We start from the raw sequence: 20,300 nt of genomic DNA on the forward strand, positions 1-20,300 counted from the left end.
GAGCCGATTTAGGCTGCGGCCCCTTTAAAGGGATAGTTCACCCAAAAATGAAAATTTGATGTTTATCTGCTTACCCCCAGAGCATCCAAGATGTAGGTGTCTTTGTTTCTTCAGTAGAACACAAATGATGATTTTTAACTGCAACCGCTGCCGTCTGTCAGTGGTATAATGCAAGTCAGTGGGAACTTGGACTATAAGAGTAAATAAAACACGACAGACAAATCCAAATTAAACCCTGCGGCTCGTGACGACACATTGATGTCTTAAGACACAAAACGATCGGTTTGTGCGAGAAACCGAACAGTATTTATATCATTTTTTACCTCTAATACACCATGTCCAACGGCATTCATCACTCGATTTGTGAGGTCTGATCGCGCTCTGACAGCGGCAGTGATGTCTGGCGCTCATTGAAGTATATACGCGAGACATCACTGCCGTTGTCAGAGCGCGATCAGACCTGACGAATCGAGTGATGAATGCAGTTATGCAGAATGCAGAATATCATCTCATTTTCTCATCTCAAATGCCCTTTACAAAACAAAGGTAAAACAATGATGTCGGAAGATTTTGAGGTTGGAGGAGAAAATGAGATGGAGTGTTTTGTTTTTCCACTTACATTACACGTGACCTTTCCAATGTGACTACGTAATGCATGAAGTCATGGACACACATCGCAGATGTAGTGCAAGATGAGCATTTGTGGTTAAAAAGTATATAAATTTTTCTTTTTTTTAGAAAATGACCAATCATTTCGCTAGAAAAGACCCTTATTCCTCAGCGGGGATCGTGTAGAGCCCTTTGTAGCTTCACTGAAACGGCAATTTGGACTTTCAACCCATTATACCATAGTGAAGTCCACTATATGAAGAAAAATCCTGGAATGTTTTCCTCAAAAACCTTAATTTCTTTTCAAATGAAGAAAGAAATACATAAACATCTTGGATGACATGGGGGTGAGTAAAAAATTTAAATTTAAAGTATTAAAATTTAATTCTGGAGTGAACTACTTCTTTAATGTCTGCTACTCATAGTACTAGACCATGAATACTTAAAGAAAAAAAAATACCAAGGCATTTTTCTAAATATCTTCTTTATGTTTCACAAGAGCATGAAACTCAAAGCGACATGAGAATAAATAAATGATGACATATTCTTCCCTAGATTCTATCAGTGATGTCTTCATGTCAAAATGAGGATGTTTCCTTAAAGAATAGAGGAATAGAGCTGTCTGGAAACTAGTGTTTCTGTAATGTATGCATTATTGGTGAGAATCCTAATTTGCATTGAAATTCAATATTCCTCTTTCTGCAAGGAGTCCTAATCCTTATGCGCTGAGACGTAAAGACCATAAGCCCCCGTCAGCTCCTTACTTGAGACATCACCCTGACTCCACGCAGGTAACCTAATCCACAGCCATTTCCCAGCACACCCCAGCTGCTTGCTTTCTCCTTCCCTGTCATCACACATGAGCCCAGTCAGGGTCCATTTGGAATGTGATTTATGGGCTAAGATGGCTGCTCTGATTTGCGACTGTAAATCTGGCATGCCCTGGGTTTTTGTGACTAACAAAGTATTGATGGGGCAGTGAACGTGGGCTGCAGAAATTTAACTGCACCACTTTGTATTTAATTTATTATTAAATTAATGCTCTTTATTAAAGGGATAGTTCACCCAAAAAAGGAAATTCTGTCATTATTTACTCACCTCATGACTTCTGTGGAACATAAAAGGAGTTTCTGCACTTATACACTATGTACTCATGCACTATGTACTCAACTGTGTAGTGTATGAATTTTATAAGCTTATTTTATCATTCAACTTTTGAGTCTGATAGCCCCTCCCCGTCCACTATGGAATTGAAGCTGCGACAGTTGAGTGTATGAAGTGTCCAACATTCCCCACTTAGTTTTTTCGGTTAATTAAGTGCATCATCTGGGTGTTTAAAGTGCACTTTTTCTTTTTGGTGCTTTCAGTATGAACACACAAACTATTTATACTATAAAATGTCATAGAATAGTGCACAAGTATGTGAATTGGAACACCTTGCGAATATCATTCTTTAACCCTCTGGCCCTCTTTGGTCATTTTTGAAAATGTTAAAAATCGTACCTTCATCGGAATGAAATGACACTTGGTGACTTTTGTCGCATTAGCAATATGAACACACAAAAAAATAAAGGACATGATTTGGATATGTTAAAGAGTCAAAAAATTAATCTTTTATTGGTGCAAACTATAAATCAGCCACTGTGCAAAAAAAAAATAAAATAAAAAAATTGCACAGCAATGAAGGGGTGACACTCCTAAATGGCAAGAGTGCAAAATAGACCCCCCCCCCCCCCCCCACACACACACACACACACCCATACACATATATATGAACTAGCATGACTATAACACATAGCAAGTTTATGCAAATGTGTGAAATAAAGTCAATAATTCAGCCACAAAGCAGTAAAAAACAATTAACAGCAAGAAAGAGGTTACACTCAAAAACAGAGAATACAATATTGAGAATACAAAACAGAAACACCCGCTCAAACACACACTCACTTACACACATTCACAGACACACACACACACACACAACATAACATTATACACACACAAATAAACCAGTGTGGCTGTAACAATATGGTAAAATTGAACCAAAACTCAAATTAGAGGTTGAAATCAGATCAAACCTAGATTTATTATGCTGTGATAAAACATACCTGTTCATTTTTGTTATATTTTTTATTGATTTTTGATGTTACAGTATGTGTAACAAAATGCTCTCCTCTGTGTTCATGTTTGACTGTAGTAAAATTAATGCAAAAACCGACACTTCAAATCAACATAAAAAAAAAAAAAAAGTAGTCTTTGAGAATGTCTAAGTATAAATCCAAATCCAAAACTTAATAAAAATAAGTATGTGTGCCTAAATACCACTAGAGAATTTATGGTAACACTTTACAATACGGTTCATTAGTTAAACATTAGTTAATGTATTAACTAACATGAACTAACCACGAGTAATACATTTATTATGTATTCCACGAGTAATACATTTATACAGTTTCTTCAAGGGGGCTCTGATGAAAGCTTATCATAAGGCCCCTTGTATATTTACAGCGGCTCATGACAGCTGCATAAGAGAATCTAGCAGTTGATATACCCTTGCCATCTCCTTGCTCCACTAACAACTAAACGTTCTTGACTGAGGCTGCGGAATGTCTTAGGAATCATAAATCAAGGCCTCGATAGAAACTTGGCAGCCGCCACAGCGATCCGTTGTGATGTTACATTAGAGTGGACTGGTTAGAAGTTACCAAACAGTTCAGTGATGGACGTTTTAAGTGCAGAGGGACAATTTGGTTTAATGATAATTTGAGAATGTCTCTCTTTCTTGTCACTGCGGCCACTGCGAAAGCCCGTCCAGAGAGCCGCTCCACATTCCTGCAGTAGATAATTACTGTGATCGACGTGGGGATGCGCACATCTTTCCATCTGTCTATGATCTACAAGTCGCTTGCTGTGCTACACCTTAAGCAGACGCACACCATACAGAAATCCCCTTCCCAACAAAGCATCCCTGCTTGCTGCAGGAGAAACCCAAGGCTGTGTGAGAATGATGCTGTGGGAGTGGGTGAGATCTATTGAACAGCCAGTCACGGCTCAATATGAAGTTTGTTTGTTGCCTCCCTTGTCTGTGGCATATGCAAATCAGCCGAGTGGGAGGGGTGCGTGTGTGTGTATGTGTGTTTAGCGGGGTCAGTCTGTGGGAAAGTGAAGGAGCTAATCCTGAGTGTTTCACAGGGGAGGAGAGGACCATTCAGTCGCCCGCCCCTCCCGTGAGCCCACCCCACCACTACAGCTCATTGCATGCCACTTCTCAAGACAAGGACGTTGTGTTTTCTCTTTGTATCAAAGTCCCCTCTCACCCCACCCCCCGTATACACACAAACACTTTAATGCTGAACACCTGTTTCTGTACACACACATCCCGCTGATGCAGAGACATGATAAAATCCCACGCTCCCATCTACCGTGGACCACAAAAAAAAAAAAAAAAAACTTTCGCATACAATCTGTGGATAATCACAGAATCAAATGGTATCAATCTAAACTGTCAACCTTTTTATGCATTCTTCAAAGTCTAAAATAGACAAAAGTATTCAGTTCCTTAATTAGAACATTTGCAAGTAAATCTGGCACCATAACCCTAGTTATCCCACGCTTGCAATCGAGTGTTACACAATAGAGTCTTACGTACTTAGAAAACGATTTCATAACACATTTCATAACTGCCTTCAAGTGTGCATGGGAAGCTCCTGCTTCCGAGTCATGAGATCACACATTCAAGTCATCACACTGGTCAGAGGAAAACTGGTCCCCTGAATGAGCCTGGTTTCTCCCAAGGTTTTTTCTCCATTGTATCACCTGATGGAGTTTGGTTTCCTCGCCACTGTCGCCTCTGGCTTGCTTAGTTGGGGACACTTAGGCCCGGTTTCACAGACAGGGCTTAGACTAAGCTACAATTAGGCCTTTCTTAAATATCCTAATTGAACTAACTTTTATAAACGTGCTCTAAAAAAAAAACAATCAAGAGAAAAAAACAATGACACTGACATATTTTATATTTTTGACATATTATGTCAGTGCAAGTATATTTCAGTTAAAACAGCTCAAACATGCATTTTAGTCTGTGAAACCGGGGGTTAATATTCAGCAGTATTATTGATTTGACTGACTGACACTATTGGATGAGAACTGAACTGAGCTGGTTTGATCAAAAATATTGATCAAACCTTATTCTCATTATTACTATTAATATTATTAATATTACATTTTAATATAGAGTACTGTGCAAAAGTCTTAGCCACCACCAGCTTTGTTGTTTTATAAATGTTTTAAAGGGGGGGTAATATTAAGATTAATCTCATGTTAATCTTGAATACATATAGAGTAACAATGCATCCTTCATATCTCCGAAAAGTCTTTAGTTTTGTCATATTTATAAAAGATAGATACAGTACGCTAAACTGAGTCTTTCCGAAAAAAAGCTGAGCTTCTGGAGGCGTGACTGCTGTCGCATAACCTGATTTTGCTGACTTCAACATGTTCCTGGGTCAACATTTTTGTTGATCCTGGAACAACATTCAAATCAATCAATCAGATTTGAGGGACAAGTTTACAGATTATGTCAAGTTTAGGCTTAAAATCATGAATTGGTGCTTCTACATCAGTGTTATTCATTGATCATTTCCCTCTGATTTTTGGGATAACTTATGGGTAGGGTTAGGTTTAGGGGTAGGAATAGGGTTAAGACTAAATTTTCAGACTAGAATGTTGTTCCAGGATCAACAAAATACGTTGACCCAGGAACGCATCTAACTCAGCAATATCAGGACGTGCACTGCTGTCAGTGCTGTGGGCGGAGCTAAAGAGTCACGAGCACGCACAGCTACTGCGTAGATATTGCATGCTAGCTCCGACATCTTTATGAGTAAAAAGGGAACAAAAACGTTCGTGTTGTTTACATTATATGCACTTGTGCGCCGATTGCCAACAAAACAAAGACATCTGATGCAGCTTTATTCACCACCCGCGATCTGCAAATCCAGTGCTGAACTGGGACTTGTTTACAAAGTATTCATCACTGAATTCCTGGGAACAAACAAACATACCCGCACAACGCCGTTGCTGCCTCGAAAAAAACAAATTTCATCCTCTCCACCCTTAACGCTGGGTTCTTTGGGATGCTGAAAATGGTAATCTTTCCCTCACTACCAAAAACACACTCCTTTGGTGACAGGAGCTGCGTCTCATTTCGGAGGCTGTGTCCTCTGGAGGTCATCAAGGAGTAACCGTAATAAAATTGACTGATATTCATAAAATACTGTAATTTCTTTCTTATGTTGCAATCTAATGGTTATTTTTCTTAAAACCAATGATGTATGCAGCCTTCAAAGGGTGCACCCCCTGAATTGGGACACAGCCATTGTTGAAAAATCTCTCTGCTTCCGTATCCCGAATGAAACGCGTTGAGCTCATCCATCCAGATAGCAAAATTCTCTGTTTTTACTGTTATTTCTATTCCTTATGTTCTATTTTTATTATTCTTTTTTATGTAAAGCACTTTGAATTACCATTGTGTATGAAATGTGCTATACAAATAAAATTGCCTTGCCTTGCCTCTCATACGCCCACTCGTGTTTTGAAACTTTGGCCATGTTTAACATGAGAATGCAACTCTTTAAAAGCGTAAATAAGTCAGAATGCATGAAAACAGCATTACCTCCCCTCCCCCTTTAATGACCATCCATATTTATCCTCTTAATCTCTTTATTAATATACAAACAGAAAATACAGGACATATGTACAAAAATGTAAAAAAAAAAAAGAAAAAAAAAAAAGGCTTCTTCAGGTAAAAATCAGTATTTAGTGTGACCTCCTGGACCTCTTCCAGTTTCTCAAAGAAGAAACAGCCATTACTCCCATCTTCAGTGTCACATGATCCATCAGAATTCATTTTAATATGCTGTTGAGCTGGTGCTCAAGAAACATTTTTAATTATTATCAATGTTGAATATTGTTGTTCTGCTTAATATGTCATGGGAAACGGTGACATATTTTCAGGATTCTTTGAATAGAAAGTTCAAAAGAACAGCATTTACTTAAAATGGGATTTTTTTTTTTTTTTTGTAACAATGTAAATGTCTTTATAAAATAAATAAATAAATAAAAACCATTAAAAAAATCCAGGAAAATCCCCATACCTTTGAAAAGTAGTGTAGGATAGTTTTATCTATACAATATTTCAGAATTCCAGAGTCCACCTGAAGGCCTCCCAATCCCCACTATGTCTCCCAGGCCGTTCCATACCTATAGTGTTTCATGACGGTGTTCACTTCATCCAACCGTCTACTGCCCCTCTCTCTGGAAACAAAGCCAATCACCCAGAATCCTGCTGTGCCTCTGCCCCACCATTATCAGTCTTCAACGTCATCAAATCACCAACAGCAGGCCTTGATAAAAAAAAAAGCCTTGGAAAATATGTGGGACACTCTAAGAGCCAAAACCCTATACAGACTTCAGCCGCACTATTGAAGCCAGATGTTTACTTAACGGGCCAATTTTGATAAATGGCGTAATGATAACCATTATGCATTGGGGTAATTTTATATCAGCGCAGCACCACATTGTTTTTGTTTCGCAGCCAAACAAAGTCTGTCTGTGCCCACGGCCAGGTGCTGGTTTCGACCTAATTGATAAGCAGTCAGCAGGACTGTGGTTTTCATGTTCTTCCAACATGGCATCCACAAAGGCCTAATCTGCCTTATTCTCAGGCTTCAGTGAACTACAGCATTAGAGAAGCTTTGCTATGACACTAAGTGTACTCAGTGCTTATGGCTTATCAAGTGGACACAGTGGTGGGCTTTTGCTGTTGTTGTGTAATCACCAGTCCACACATAGACGTTTGTGCAGTAAGATATCCATAAAAATCAGAAGATTGTTAGCATGGTAATGGATATGACAATGTTAATGTATTTGGTCTTGGCAGAATAGATCTGCTATGCTGCTGCTGCTGCTGCAGAGCAAGTACAGGAACTTGCTACTGCCAATACATACGCCGATACGCTGCTGCACAAATGGCATATATCAATAACCCATATCAGATCTATACAGGTGGAGCTGGGGAAGTTGGAGGGTTTTAGAGGAACTCTGAAGTGCGCTGCAACTGCTATAGTGAATGTAACGAGCCATATAAATGTGTGAGCAACAAACTCATTGGCTGCAGATGTGATATGGACCAGTCAGCTTGTGCCAAGTAGTTAACGCTGTAATTATCAGCTCGCGTTAAGACCCATCAGTCTGCGCCATCTAGAGTTTCATGACAGAACTATGTATATACTGCAGTCTAACATAAGTTGGTGACACACATTTGTTTTTGCTTTGGGGAGATTGTAGAAAACCACAGAAATAACAATTATTACTATTACATTTTCAGTGTGATTAGAGGTTCAGCCATTTTTATTCTCCTACAAACAATACTTTTCATAGCTGGTCATTGATATATTACTTCTGCAAGAAAAACATATTGAAGATCAGCAATGAGTCCAAAACAACAGTTGCTTTGTAGCATAGCTCATTTTATTGTTTAAACAGTTTTGCATAGGAAATATATCCACTTCCAGTAATTGACTGCAGTAAAAACAGCTGCTAGCAGTATAGGCTGGATATAACAGTAACAATCACAAAAAAGTCAAGCGTTATTTACACTCATTTGTAATCTTGTGGCATTTTTAGCCCCTGCACCAAATTCAACCAACTCGAAGGCAAGGCAGTGCCTATACTGTTTATAGCTGTGAAAATGGAAAAAGTTGAAATCAACAGAAAATAAAACAAGGCCTTCACTATACAGCTTCTTGAAGGACACATGTGTTTCTTAAACTGTAAGTAAAAACACAAAAACTTGATAAAGTGATTCTATAATGTACATTCAGAACATACAGTAATATTTGCATACAACTGCTGTTTCCACAATCACTACTAAAAACTGTTACAACTTATTTGTTGGTGTTAGTGTTGTTGTTGTCATGTTATAAACTCAGTTACCACAATACCACTGAATTTGCAACGGGCATAAAAGTGCCACAAGACCCCCCTCCCCCCTTAAAAAAAGCAAAAGAAAAAAGAAACAAGTTTACTGTGGAGCTGGCAAAAAAAAAATTTCACCTGACAATTTTTGTCATCTATTGTAGTACTAAGTGTAGTCTAGAGAAACACACTGCCCAACTATTACTTGATCTCTGTGAAATAGAGACTGGGGTATCCCATTTTACTAAATTATCCAAAATTGAACAAAGCACAAAAACACAAAACACAGAACCAGGACCAAAAAAAAAAAAAAAAAAAAAAGCAGAAACATTTGAGGGATAATTAAAAAAAAAAAAAAACATGGGAAGAGGCATCCCATAGATTCTGTTTTGATTGGAGATTTTTTTGTATTCCCTAAAGAAAATTCCATGTTTTTATATTTACAAGGGAAAGTCCACTGAGACTTTGAGCTGAAACAGGCACTGCTTGAAATATTTTTCCTTTTTTTTTTTCTCTCTTTTTTTGTTGTTTTTTTGGTAAACGTCTCATAATATGCTGGTTTTTATGTTCCTATTTATGTCAATGATCACTCATGCTGTTGTAAATGCCCTAGAAATGGAAATATGAGAGTAGATGTGGACCAAAATGTCCTCCTGCCGTTTCCCTGCACTGACACACAGAAGAGCTGAAAATAGACATTGCATGAGTTCCACTGGTCCTCCTTGCATAAGTTATTTACATGTGGCTTCTCTAGGGCCATGGACCATGGCTTTCACAACTCGACCAGACCATCATCTTACTGCTTTCAATATCTGAATTCTGCAACAAAACACTGCTTTCAAAAAGATCAGCCCTTTGAAAAAAGAAACTACTCTAGATCGCTACTTCTACCCAGAAATAAGGTTTAATGCGATCGCCGTATAAGCCTCGTGACATTGTATGCTGTGGTGAGGGGAAGCGCCTCGAGCTACCATGACAACATTCGGTCCGACTAGATGCGAACACCATCTGATCGTAGTTCCGAGGCTAATCGGAGCATCATCGCTAGCTAGACGTAATCCAAACAACAAACAAATGTGCCAATGAAAGGGCTAGTGGGAACTGCGGAAAGTGCAAATGCTCAGCTGTTTTCCTCTGTGATGGCAGCATGAAAAAGACATCTGTGGGTGCACACAAAGGCTTCTGGGAGTACCGAGCCTGCCCTGAAAACTATGCAGCATTCATCCTAACATGGCGATCCCTGTCCATGGCGGACATATGTAAACACTGCAGAATGGAGGTGCCTACGTGCAGCAGAAAAATCTCAGCCTTTCAGCCGGCAAATGGTTCTGTACATGGTATGGTGGGTCAGCCTCTATTGACGGGGGGGAATAATGCATGCTTTACTTTGCACAAGACAGCAGAACAATCTGTGATGTCGTGTAGCGACATTACCCTGGTAGTTGTTGTTGGGAGACTCAAATCAGGTGCCTTTCTTCTAAAGTGACTAGGAGTTCCCCAACGGTTCAAAAGAACAAATAATGACCCTATTTAGCACAAATTTCCACATTATTTCTTGTCCCGTTTTCAATATCACATAATCACATCACACACACACACACACTCTATGGCCACACTAACAAAACAACACTTCAAACATTTATGAAATGTCTCAAGGATCCAAGTTAATCAACACGAAATACAACAAAAGACCTTCATCATTTTGTTTTAAACATTTACAGTCCCATACGGGAATTCACTCCACTTTATAAGTACAGGAAAACAAAAATAAAGAATTACATATTTAGCCTCTTTCTTATGTATCGGACAGCTGTCGAGTCGTAACACAAATCGAAACTCAAAACAGTTTTGTATTTTTTCGTTGCTTTTTTTTGTTTCACTAAAAAATATGGACATCACTTAAATTCACCAATACAAGTTTTTCTTTTTACAAACGGGGAAAGAAAGAAATTTACAGTGTACACACTTTTGTCAACAAGGCAGGCATTTCAATAGAAGACCCTCATGTACTCTCCTCTCGTAGTGTCAGAGTCATCTTGAAACACGCACTCTGACGTATTCATCTACACACACACACACACACACACACACACGCGCGCACACAGTTCACATAGCTGCCAGAGCAGATTTTAACCCATAATGACTACTACTGAAAACTATTGCTATTACGATGGCCATCGAGATGACCCCTACCTACGTCCTCCTTCACGGTTTCCAACACAAGAATGACTCAATGACCCTGACACTCCCACCACTTCAGGAGGAAATGCACAATGCACTTCAGTGGCATCGCGAACGGCCAGAAGGCTGCAAAGCACTTACTTTTTGCAAATCAAAAGCAACAAAAAGACAGAACAGTGCACATTGAACGGGGTGACTCTAGCTTAATATTATATATACCGTATATATGAACATCTTGGTGAAGGAGGAGAGATTCAGCTTGACTTGAGGTCTCAGAAACTGACTGATTTAAGGGCTACAATTTGAAATGTGAGGGGGATTTGAAGTGAAGTTTATTATTAATTGATGCTGGTAATGCCCTGTGAAGCAAAACGCCTGAGATTTTGTGTTGTTCTGTATTTAATTGAAAGACACTATGGGTGGATGATTGCCTATATGCTGTAGGTGCAAAACCTTTTTTTTTTTTTTTTCTTGATCCTCAAGACCATAAGAGCATTAAATTATTCCCTTTCCCCGAAGTCTAAAACAACTCGAAAATAATTATAAAAACTTGAGATAACTATAAAAACCGATTCTCCCCATGGGGGGTTTTGTTTACGGCCTACAACCTCAATAAGGCTGTAAATTTGAGCACTTCAAAAGGGAAGAATAAAAACAGTGATATTTACTGATTGTGACAGATTTAACACGCAGCAACTTGCGTGACAGTGATTGTAATGCATTTTTTATAACAAGTCACTTGTTTGTAAAAATTTAAGGCATCTACTTGGGAATTGCATATAGCTATTTACTGGACAGGGAGAACGGGGTGGTGAAGATATCTGATAAAAAGATGCCAGCATTGAACACTTTGCCCTAGTGTGCGTAATTCGCCGGTGATTGTCGCTCTCAAGTCAAGCTGTCTCCTCTATGAAAGTCGTCTTCTACCGAAGGTCAAACTAGCACCCCAGGTGGGAAGTTTGAAGGAGTTTGTTAGTCACAGTAGGCAAATCAGTGACTTTGCAGCCGTATTAAGACCAAATGGTGCCTTCTTTGCAGACATGCTTCAACGTGTGGAAAAAAAAGTCCTCCCCTTATAGAGAATACGAAACAAACGTCTCTCCTACGCACTTCTCTGCCTTTAGGTACACTCAAGGGAAAAAAGACCTTGTCGCACACTGCATAGAAAGCAGTTCCCACTTTGGTCAATTACAAATTAAAAAAAAAAAAAAAAAGGAAAACAACAACAACAACAACAACAATGTCAACAACAGCAACAACAACAACAACAATATCAACAAAATAAATGTTTACACTATTTGTATTTCTGTACTAGCTTCTAATAATCCACATAGCTAAAAGCACTACCTACATAGGCAAAACTTGGTATTGCATAATTCTTATAAATCTGGACCCGCCCTCCCCAATAATGACTGGAAGATGGATTAAAACAGAATCAAAAATGACAACCACCAAAATACTGAAAAAAAAAAAAAAAAAAATGCTGGTTGATTATAAACTTTAGAACGGTAACTATACACAGCCTTGATACGCACTGTAAATGAGAGATAAAGTAGTAAATGAAGCTAAAAATCAACAATGTCACAATTTCATCCAGAGTACAAAATATTTCTTATCATAAAAATGTTACTTTTTTCCCAAAAACGATAGTAAATGCAGCAAAAACAAGTGTAGTGATGTTTTCTAAAGTCGAAGGCAAGGCACGTAACGTGGACTATATATTTTCGTGCAAATTAAGATTATTGGAAAGATTAATTATATAAATATGTCTGATTGGAGAGACAATGGCATTGTGAATGCCGGGAGCAATCGACGATTTCTGGGACTGCGACTGTTGGGAACTACCAAAGTGGGTTTGAAATAAGCACCTTGAGACCTCGCCTCAACCTGCAGGTTAGTGTTGAAATGAGTACAGCTTTACACACATACACAATTTGTCTTAAATTACTCTGCGTTCCTCTTGTTTCTCATGATATCAAAGTGTAAACAGTAGCTTTACAAGCTAATAGCCGACTAAACATGCATACTAGATTGGTGAGTAATATGTCAAAATAAGCCATTTTACACACGCTGTGTGTCTGAGTCTTTTTTCACCTACTATAAGTTTTCATTTTAATAAATAAAAAAAAAACTACCCGCATGTTTGGGTACGGCTCAAAATAAGTGCTGTCTTGTTCGTGTTCAGTTCTGCTCACGTAAACGTTCACTGTCAATCCCACTCTTTTCTTCCACCCTTAGCTTTCCCTAGTTTCCCGAATCAAGGATGTGATTTTTTCTTTTCTTTTTCTTTTTTATGTTTTAAAGTTCACCTAAAAACATTTACTCCCCATTCCTTTAGAGTCTTAGGGCAGACAGACTATGATAGCTTCCCTTCAGTAAAATCATTTAAATTGCACTTGCCTCTTATGAGATATTGTCTTATTTTTCTCAAAATCCTTTTCAAAGGAAATATATATATAAAAAAAAATTAAAAAATAAAAAAGGGGTATTGTATTTCTTACCTAGTAATATAGGCTTTTTCTTTCATTGTAGGAAAAAAAAGAGGAAAAAAAAAAAAAGGTTTTCAGAGTTCTTAACTCTGGAGAGTAAATTCCAAACTTTACCTTTAAAGGAAACAAGTACAGGACTGACAAGATTACGGATTCAAAAGATTTTCCACTGTAGGTAAATTAAATGTTGAGGCTAATATGAAAATAGAAACATTCAGTTCATTGAAAATTGTTCCTGTGTTTATGTTACGAATACGATGAGCCTCTGTTTGATGAAAGTTTGTTCGAATCGCAGCCCGCTTTACAAACCATCCATCCAGCCAGCCCTTGTGTGGCCGCCCCCCTCTAAATCGTTTCGTAAACCAAGACTAGTAATCGTGACATAAGAACAAGAGAAACACTAACAAGAGAGACTAGCATGTCATGCATATACAGTAAGGCATCTAAAGTTTGTATGGTAAAGATCACAGTATCTCAGTTCAGGGGCCTCCTTACACAATGACTGACTGGTGTGGAGAGGCTCATGTCAGAAGAGAACACTTTGACCCGACTCACTCTACTGCTCTAAGCCAATGTCCTTGAGAGGGTGGGACAAAGGTCCGTGTCGATTGTATAAGTGCTGCTTGCTGGTTTGTCCGAGGACCTGTCTCTCCTGGGTCCAGTTCAATTGCTTGATTCTGCCTGGAGGAGGGGCTCACCAATGATGTTTATGCTGTAATTCTGGACATTTGTTGGCAGAATCGGAGTCCCGTTCGACACTTGGAATGGAATTAAGCTCGCCCAGGTACCAGGACTGCAGACACACAGTGGAAAGACAGATTGTGGGAGTTATTATAATCATGTTACATACACACATAAATGTGCTGTCAAACGATTAATTGCGATTAATCGCATCCAAAATAAAGGTTTGTGTTTACATAATGTACGTGTGTACTGTGTATATTTATTATCTATATATAAATACGCACATGCATGCATATATTTAACAAATATATATATATATATATATATATATATATATATATATATAGTTGTATATAAAATATTTATATATAATATAAATTATATATAAATGTAAATATATATACACATGTAAAAATTTCTTAAATATATATGTATGTGTGTATTTTATATAGATAATACATATACACAGTACACACACATATTATGTAAACACAAACTTTTATTTTGGATGCGATTAATTGCGATTAATCGGTTGACAACACTGAAAATTGATAACATTTCAAGTTGTATAATAGTTCCAAAAATCTAAAAATACATATACATATATATATATATATATATATATATATATATATATATATATATATATACTACATGTTTTAAAATATAGTGTATTAATACATTTCATTTTTAAATAAAGTTAGAACATCAAAATTCTTTAAAGCTGAATCAGTTAATGAAAGAGACATATCAGGTCTAGACTTTTTCCCACTCTCTTTTGAAATCTACCCCTTTCCTTTCTATTAAATACACACACACAGACACACACACACACACACACAATAATGGGTTCGGCATAGTGTCAGGGAACAGGATATCCCAGAGAAACAAAGCACCCTTAGTGCACATGCAAGGGGGAAGTTTCCCCAAGAGCACGCATCCATCTCAGCCCCCTGCAGCTGACACCCACTTTTGGATCAATAGGGTTAAGTCAGCGGGACCGTCTACAGACCTTTCCTATCTGCATTCAGCACATGTTAACGGCACTACAACACGAGACTGTTAATTGCGAGCTGTGGTGCGAATCTCAGATGCAAAAGCACCAGGGTGCACAAACAGCATGTTGTTCCCTGGGGGGAGGACAGGGGGGCTTGAATGGTGCGTACATGTGTCGAATAATTAGGCAGGCCAGAAACCAGAGCCCTGGTATGCCCCCCTCCTCTTCTCTGCCTCCGTCTGAAATACCTGTCTCACCCAATCGCCGAACACAATCTTTCTGCTTGCAGATTACAGGCCGTACTCCTGCTCTGTCAACAGTGCCCGGCGCACACAGCCACCTCTTTGTTTTTTCCCCCTCTCGTTTCTTTTTTTTTTGCCCCTGAAAAAGAAAGGGGACATGCTCGAGGAGGGGTGGAGGGTGGTGGGCTGATTGAAGGAGAAGGAAGGGGACTGTTGTGTGCAAAGACTTTTCCCTGGGTTCACTGCTTTGGATGCAGGTGCAAAGCTTTAGTGGGCTTTTCTTCTGGAGTTTGTTGTTTGTTTTCCGAGGGGGAGACGAGGGCTAAAGCCAGTGGCTGGTGAAGGACAGGGACCCAGCGGATGTGGAACAGTGACTTTATTCTTCCTGAGGTAGCCCGGGGTGATACGGCTGCCTGTCGCCTTGAATGCAGCTAATGATTCAGTCTGAGTTTTATACAAATGACTCGCAGCCAAAGCCTGAAATCTTGGTTGAAAAAAAAAAACGAGTTGCATATTATGATTCCAGTGCGCACTGGGTCAAACTTTAAGGAGAAAGAGTCACAAACTTGTTGTATGAATGGAAACTAAATCAAATGTGCACTAAACTCTCTTTAAAAAGGGTTTAATATATCACATGAAGAACTAACTGGACTCGGTCTCTCCTCCCTCCTGCTGCCATTTTCCTCTCCCTCTCTCTGCCGTTCTAGCCTGCTAGAAATCATCTAACAGGAAATGAGAGATTAAGTGTTTCAGAGATGTGGACGGGAAGCTTTGGGGCTCAAATCAGACTCAAGTCACAGTTTGGAGGATTTATGACTTGACTTGATAAATATTAATGTACTTGAGACTTGATTTTGACTTTGATGCAATTACCTGTGAGTTGAGCTGATGACTAGAGACCCGTCATTTCCTATGAAAATCCAATAGCGTTACAATTGTGCACCAAAGTTTTTTCTTCTCTCTCTAAGTTTTACCGGACTGAAAAAGCAAGCAGTACATATTAAGTAGTGATATCATCTACCAATATATGCTGGAGTAATGGCTTTGCTTTGCCATCTCAGGCATCAATTACATTTTAAAATATACTCAAACAGAAAAACAGTTCTTTTAAATTGTAATAATTTCCACAATATTACAGGATTTAATGTATTTATGATCAACTAAACACTTAACACTTTAAAACAAGATTGCATTTGTTAACATTAGTTAACTACATTATTATCTAGCTAAGATGCTATGTTGGAGACCAGGATCACATAAAACAACGTAATGTATGCTGGTCTCTTAAACAGGGAAAGTGAGCACAAAGGAACTGCGCTTGCTTTCTGCTTCTTTCCCTGAACGGGAATTCATCGGTCCGTTCCAATAAAGGATTACTAATGGGCCAGCAAAACAGACTACCACCCATCAAGCTCGTAAATTGTCTCATGTACTCCTGCCCTAAACTTTGCCTTTGCAGAGCATCAATAAACAGTGTCTGATTGATTGCCATGGGGTGGGGTACTACCCCTTGTTTTCCAAGTTCAAGGTTCAGTGTGGTGTTACCTACTGTCTGGTTTCCCCAGTTACCAGACAAGTGCAGATGTGATGGGCCCCCTTCACAAGGGAGATGGGTGTTATGTGGGATAAAAGGGAGAGAAACAAACAACTCTGTTCCCTTATCAGATTCTTGCTTCTTCATGAGCCGCTTACAGGTCTTTCGTCCTAAACGTGCACCCTCTTGCAGGAGCAAGCACGGGCCTGCTTCATTTTGGAATCAGACGCTAAATTAGATTATCTAATGCCATCTTAATGGATTGCTGACCCATTTCCTACAGGATGGCAACAAACAAGCCTGGCTTCAATTCAATTTGGGTTGAGCTGTGGACTGGCATGCATCACACTGCGGCACTGCATCTTTGCAAGTACATGCAAGCAACAAATCACATTTCCAAGTCAATGACCTGAACTCAACTCTTCAACTGCTTCAGCTTTCATCTGCAGCACATTGCCTTGCTTTCAAATCACGTTCTATCCGGCTGCAAGCTTGTTTTTAGCAGTTGACAAAATCATGGTAATTAGTAAACTTTTTAATGAATATTTTAAATGTAACATCTGGGCTTGGTTTTTCAATGATAAATGTTGAAGCCTGTGCCCCTATTTTATGTCAATTATAAATTTCTGTACGTAATGTTAGAGAAACAGTAAAGGGTGAGCCACTGCTAGAGAACCTTTTTCCCCTCATTCTCCGTGTGGTCTATTATGAGGCCAGAAAAGGGGCTGGAATGAAAGCAGGGGCCTGTAACACCGATGCCTACAGAAGGAAGTGAGAGTGTGTTCAGTGCGACTTCACTTTTCCACACATTTACTGCAGTGAGGAAGTGCTGAGCAAGGCCTTTCCCACTGCAGGGAGCTGGAGAGACTAAAAAAGTGGAGGAGAAAGGATATAGCTCAAGGACATATAGCTCACACTAAGCCCACCTAACACGGGGATTGGGTCGTGACTGCTCTAAGGATTCATAGAAGCACAGCTTTCACTTAAAATGTAATAAAATGAGGCAATGAGGTTTATGTACAAATAAACGATTTGTACATAACATAAAATTTAACTATAATGACAAAGCAAAAACATTTATTATAACTTTTCAATTTTATTAAATATAAAAAAAACCCCTGAAATATCACATTATCACAAGTATTCCGACTTTGCTAGACATTTGAAATTTAGCTCAGATGCATTCTATTTTTCTGAATAATCTTTGAGATGTTTCACATTGATTGGAGTAAATCTGTGTCAAATTCAATTGGATGATTTAGAAAGACACACATCTGTCCATTTAAGTTCGGAGAGCTGAAAATGCATATCAGAGCAAAAGCCAAGCCATGAGGTCAAATGAACTGCCTGCAGTGCTCAGAAACAGGATTGTGTTGGGGCACAGATCTGAGGAAGGCTACAAAAAAAATTCTGTTGCATTGAAGGTTCCCAAGAGCGCAACGGCCTCAATAATTCTTAAATGGGAGTTTGTAACAATCAGGACTCTTCCTAGAACTGGCCTCCTGGCCAAACTGTGCAATCGGGGGGAAGTGTTTTGGCAAAAGAGGTGACCAAGAACCTCAAGGTCACCATAGTTGAGCTCCAGAGATCATGTGTGGAGACTGGAGAAATGTGCAGATGGACAAACAGCACTACAACACTGAGCTTTATGGCAGTGCATGACATATGAAAGTCTGCTTAAAATGAGCAAAAAAGCTCCTTAAGGACTTTCAGACTGTGAGAAAGATTCTCTGTCCTGATGAACTGGATGGTCTGGAAAAAACCAGGCACCGCTCATCACCTGCGCAATACCATCCCAACGGCGACGCATGGTGCTGGTAGCATCATGCTTTGGGGGAGTTTTTTTTTATATATCGGCAGGGACTTGGGAATTGTTCAGTGTAGACAAAAAGCTGAATGTAACTAAATACAGGGATATGCTTAAAGAAAACCTGGTCCAGAGCACTCAGGGTCGCAGACTTGGCCAAAAGTTCACCTAGAGTGGCTTAGGGTAGACTTTGTGAATGTCCTTGTGTGGCCCAACAAAAGTCAGACTTGAATCCAATCAAACACCTCTGGAGAGACCTGAAAAACCCTAGTCAACCTGACAAAGCTTGGGAGGATCTGCAGAGAAGAATGGCAGATAATTCCCAAATCCAGGAGAGCAAAGCTTGTCACATCATACCCAAAAAGACTCAAGGCTTGAATTGCTGCCAAAGGTGCATCAGCTAAAGCCCAAAGTATACTTCGCTTTTTACGCATACGCGTGGGTTAGCGCACAGTGTGCGTGATGCAAATTTCATCATCAGAAGAGTATGCGCATACTGTACGTGCACTGCCTTTTTGTAATCGCGCGTACACAGGTCGCATATGCGCATTTAATTTTTTTGTTGTTGTAGTAATTAGTTAATCCACAAGGTAGCAACCATGCCCTAGGGGCGTCGATTCACAAGGTAGTCAAAGAAAAACTGCATAAACAGAACAGAAGAGACCGGAACGCATGCAAGCTACAGTAACGATGGAGGCCTACATATACGAGAGATTGTGCAAACAGGTTAGAAGAGTACCCTCATTTGTACACCTCTAGCAAAGATGTTAACATGTGTTGTAATTCGTGGCGAAAGATTGTTCAAAGATTGATGCGTCGACCGGCTGCGTATGCGTACGAGTCTAATGAAGTATACAAGGCTGTGCGTTTGCGTACGCGAAAAAAAAAAAGAAGTATACCCAGGGCTTAAGTATTAAGTTAAGGGCCTGAATATTTATGTGATGTTCATTTTAAATTTGCAAAGTTATAAACCTGTTTTTGCTTTTTCATTATAGGGTATGGAATGTAGATTTATGTGAAATAAAAATGATTTTAAAGCATTTTGAATAAGGTTGCAATATAACAAAATGTGAAAAATGAAAGGGTCTGAATTTTTTTTAATCTATTATAATTATTAAAGTTTCATAAATTGTTTCATTTTGTAACTATGCTAAAAATTAATTTCTGTGCTTGTTCAAGAGAGAGAATGTTGCTTGATGCATAGTACCATTACCAAAAAGCATCTGGAGAGAAGATACAAGAATTGTTAATCTTGATTTCGATTTCAGTCTTTCACTGTCAGGTATTTATGAAAATATTTTTTTGAGAACAGTGCAAAACTTTAATTCACACGGGAGGGTGAGGTGATTAAACCGAGCAAACAGTCTCGACTGCCTCAGCTCTGAAACCCCAAGCTTAGCGGTGACCTTTGCAAATATGCAGCTCTCTGCTGTCAGTGAGCCTCAGACAGATGCTACTGCACTGGAGTTCTGCACTTCCCAGTAGTAATCGTCTTCCTAACTTCCATTCTTCCAGGGAAATAAGGATGTTAACCATTAATTACTCTGATTTTCTTTATAACTGAAGAATCATCAGAGGTCATTTTGCTCTAAAACTCCTATAGTCTCATTCCAGAGGTCTAACTGACCACGAATGTCAAAGGAGGCTAACCAAGTGTGACTTCTCATACATACGGAAACAAAATCTTGGAACAACATTCATGGGGAAATCATAAACACTGTTGTCTCTAATGACTATTTTGAGCTGGTAACAATAGATCAGGATGACTGGCTAAAATCAT

The 20,300-nt window shown here is 39.0% G+C and overlaps 1 protein-coding gene across 12 annotated transcripts in view; it reads right to left on the reverse strand.

Moving 5' to 3' along the window:
- Positions 1–8,117: 8,117 nt before the first annotated feature.
- LOC125265611 (nuclear factor 1 B-type-like) overlaps positions 8,118–20,300 on the reverse strand; it is a 106,790-nt gene continuing 94,607 nt past the window's right edge. For all 12 annotated transcript variants that reach the window (XM_048185943.1, XM_048185940.1, XM_048185941.1 and 9 more), the window contains one exon: positions 8,118–14,049. In XM_048185943.1, the coding sequence (XP_048041900.1) occupies positions 13,920–14,049 (130 nt within the window). In that variant the 3' untranslated portion in view covers positions 8,118–13,919. The remainder of the gene's footprint in view (positions 14,050–20,300) is intronic.

Source organism: Megalobrama amblycephala, linkage group LG3 (genome assembly GCF_018812025.1).
Source record: "Megalobrama amblycephala isolate DHTTF-2021 linkage group LG3, ASM1881202v1, whole genome shotgun sequence".
Taxonomy (NCBI): domain Eukaryota; kingdom Metazoa; phylum Chordata; class Actinopteri; order Cypriniformes; family Xenocyprididae; genus Megalobrama; species Megalobrama amblycephala.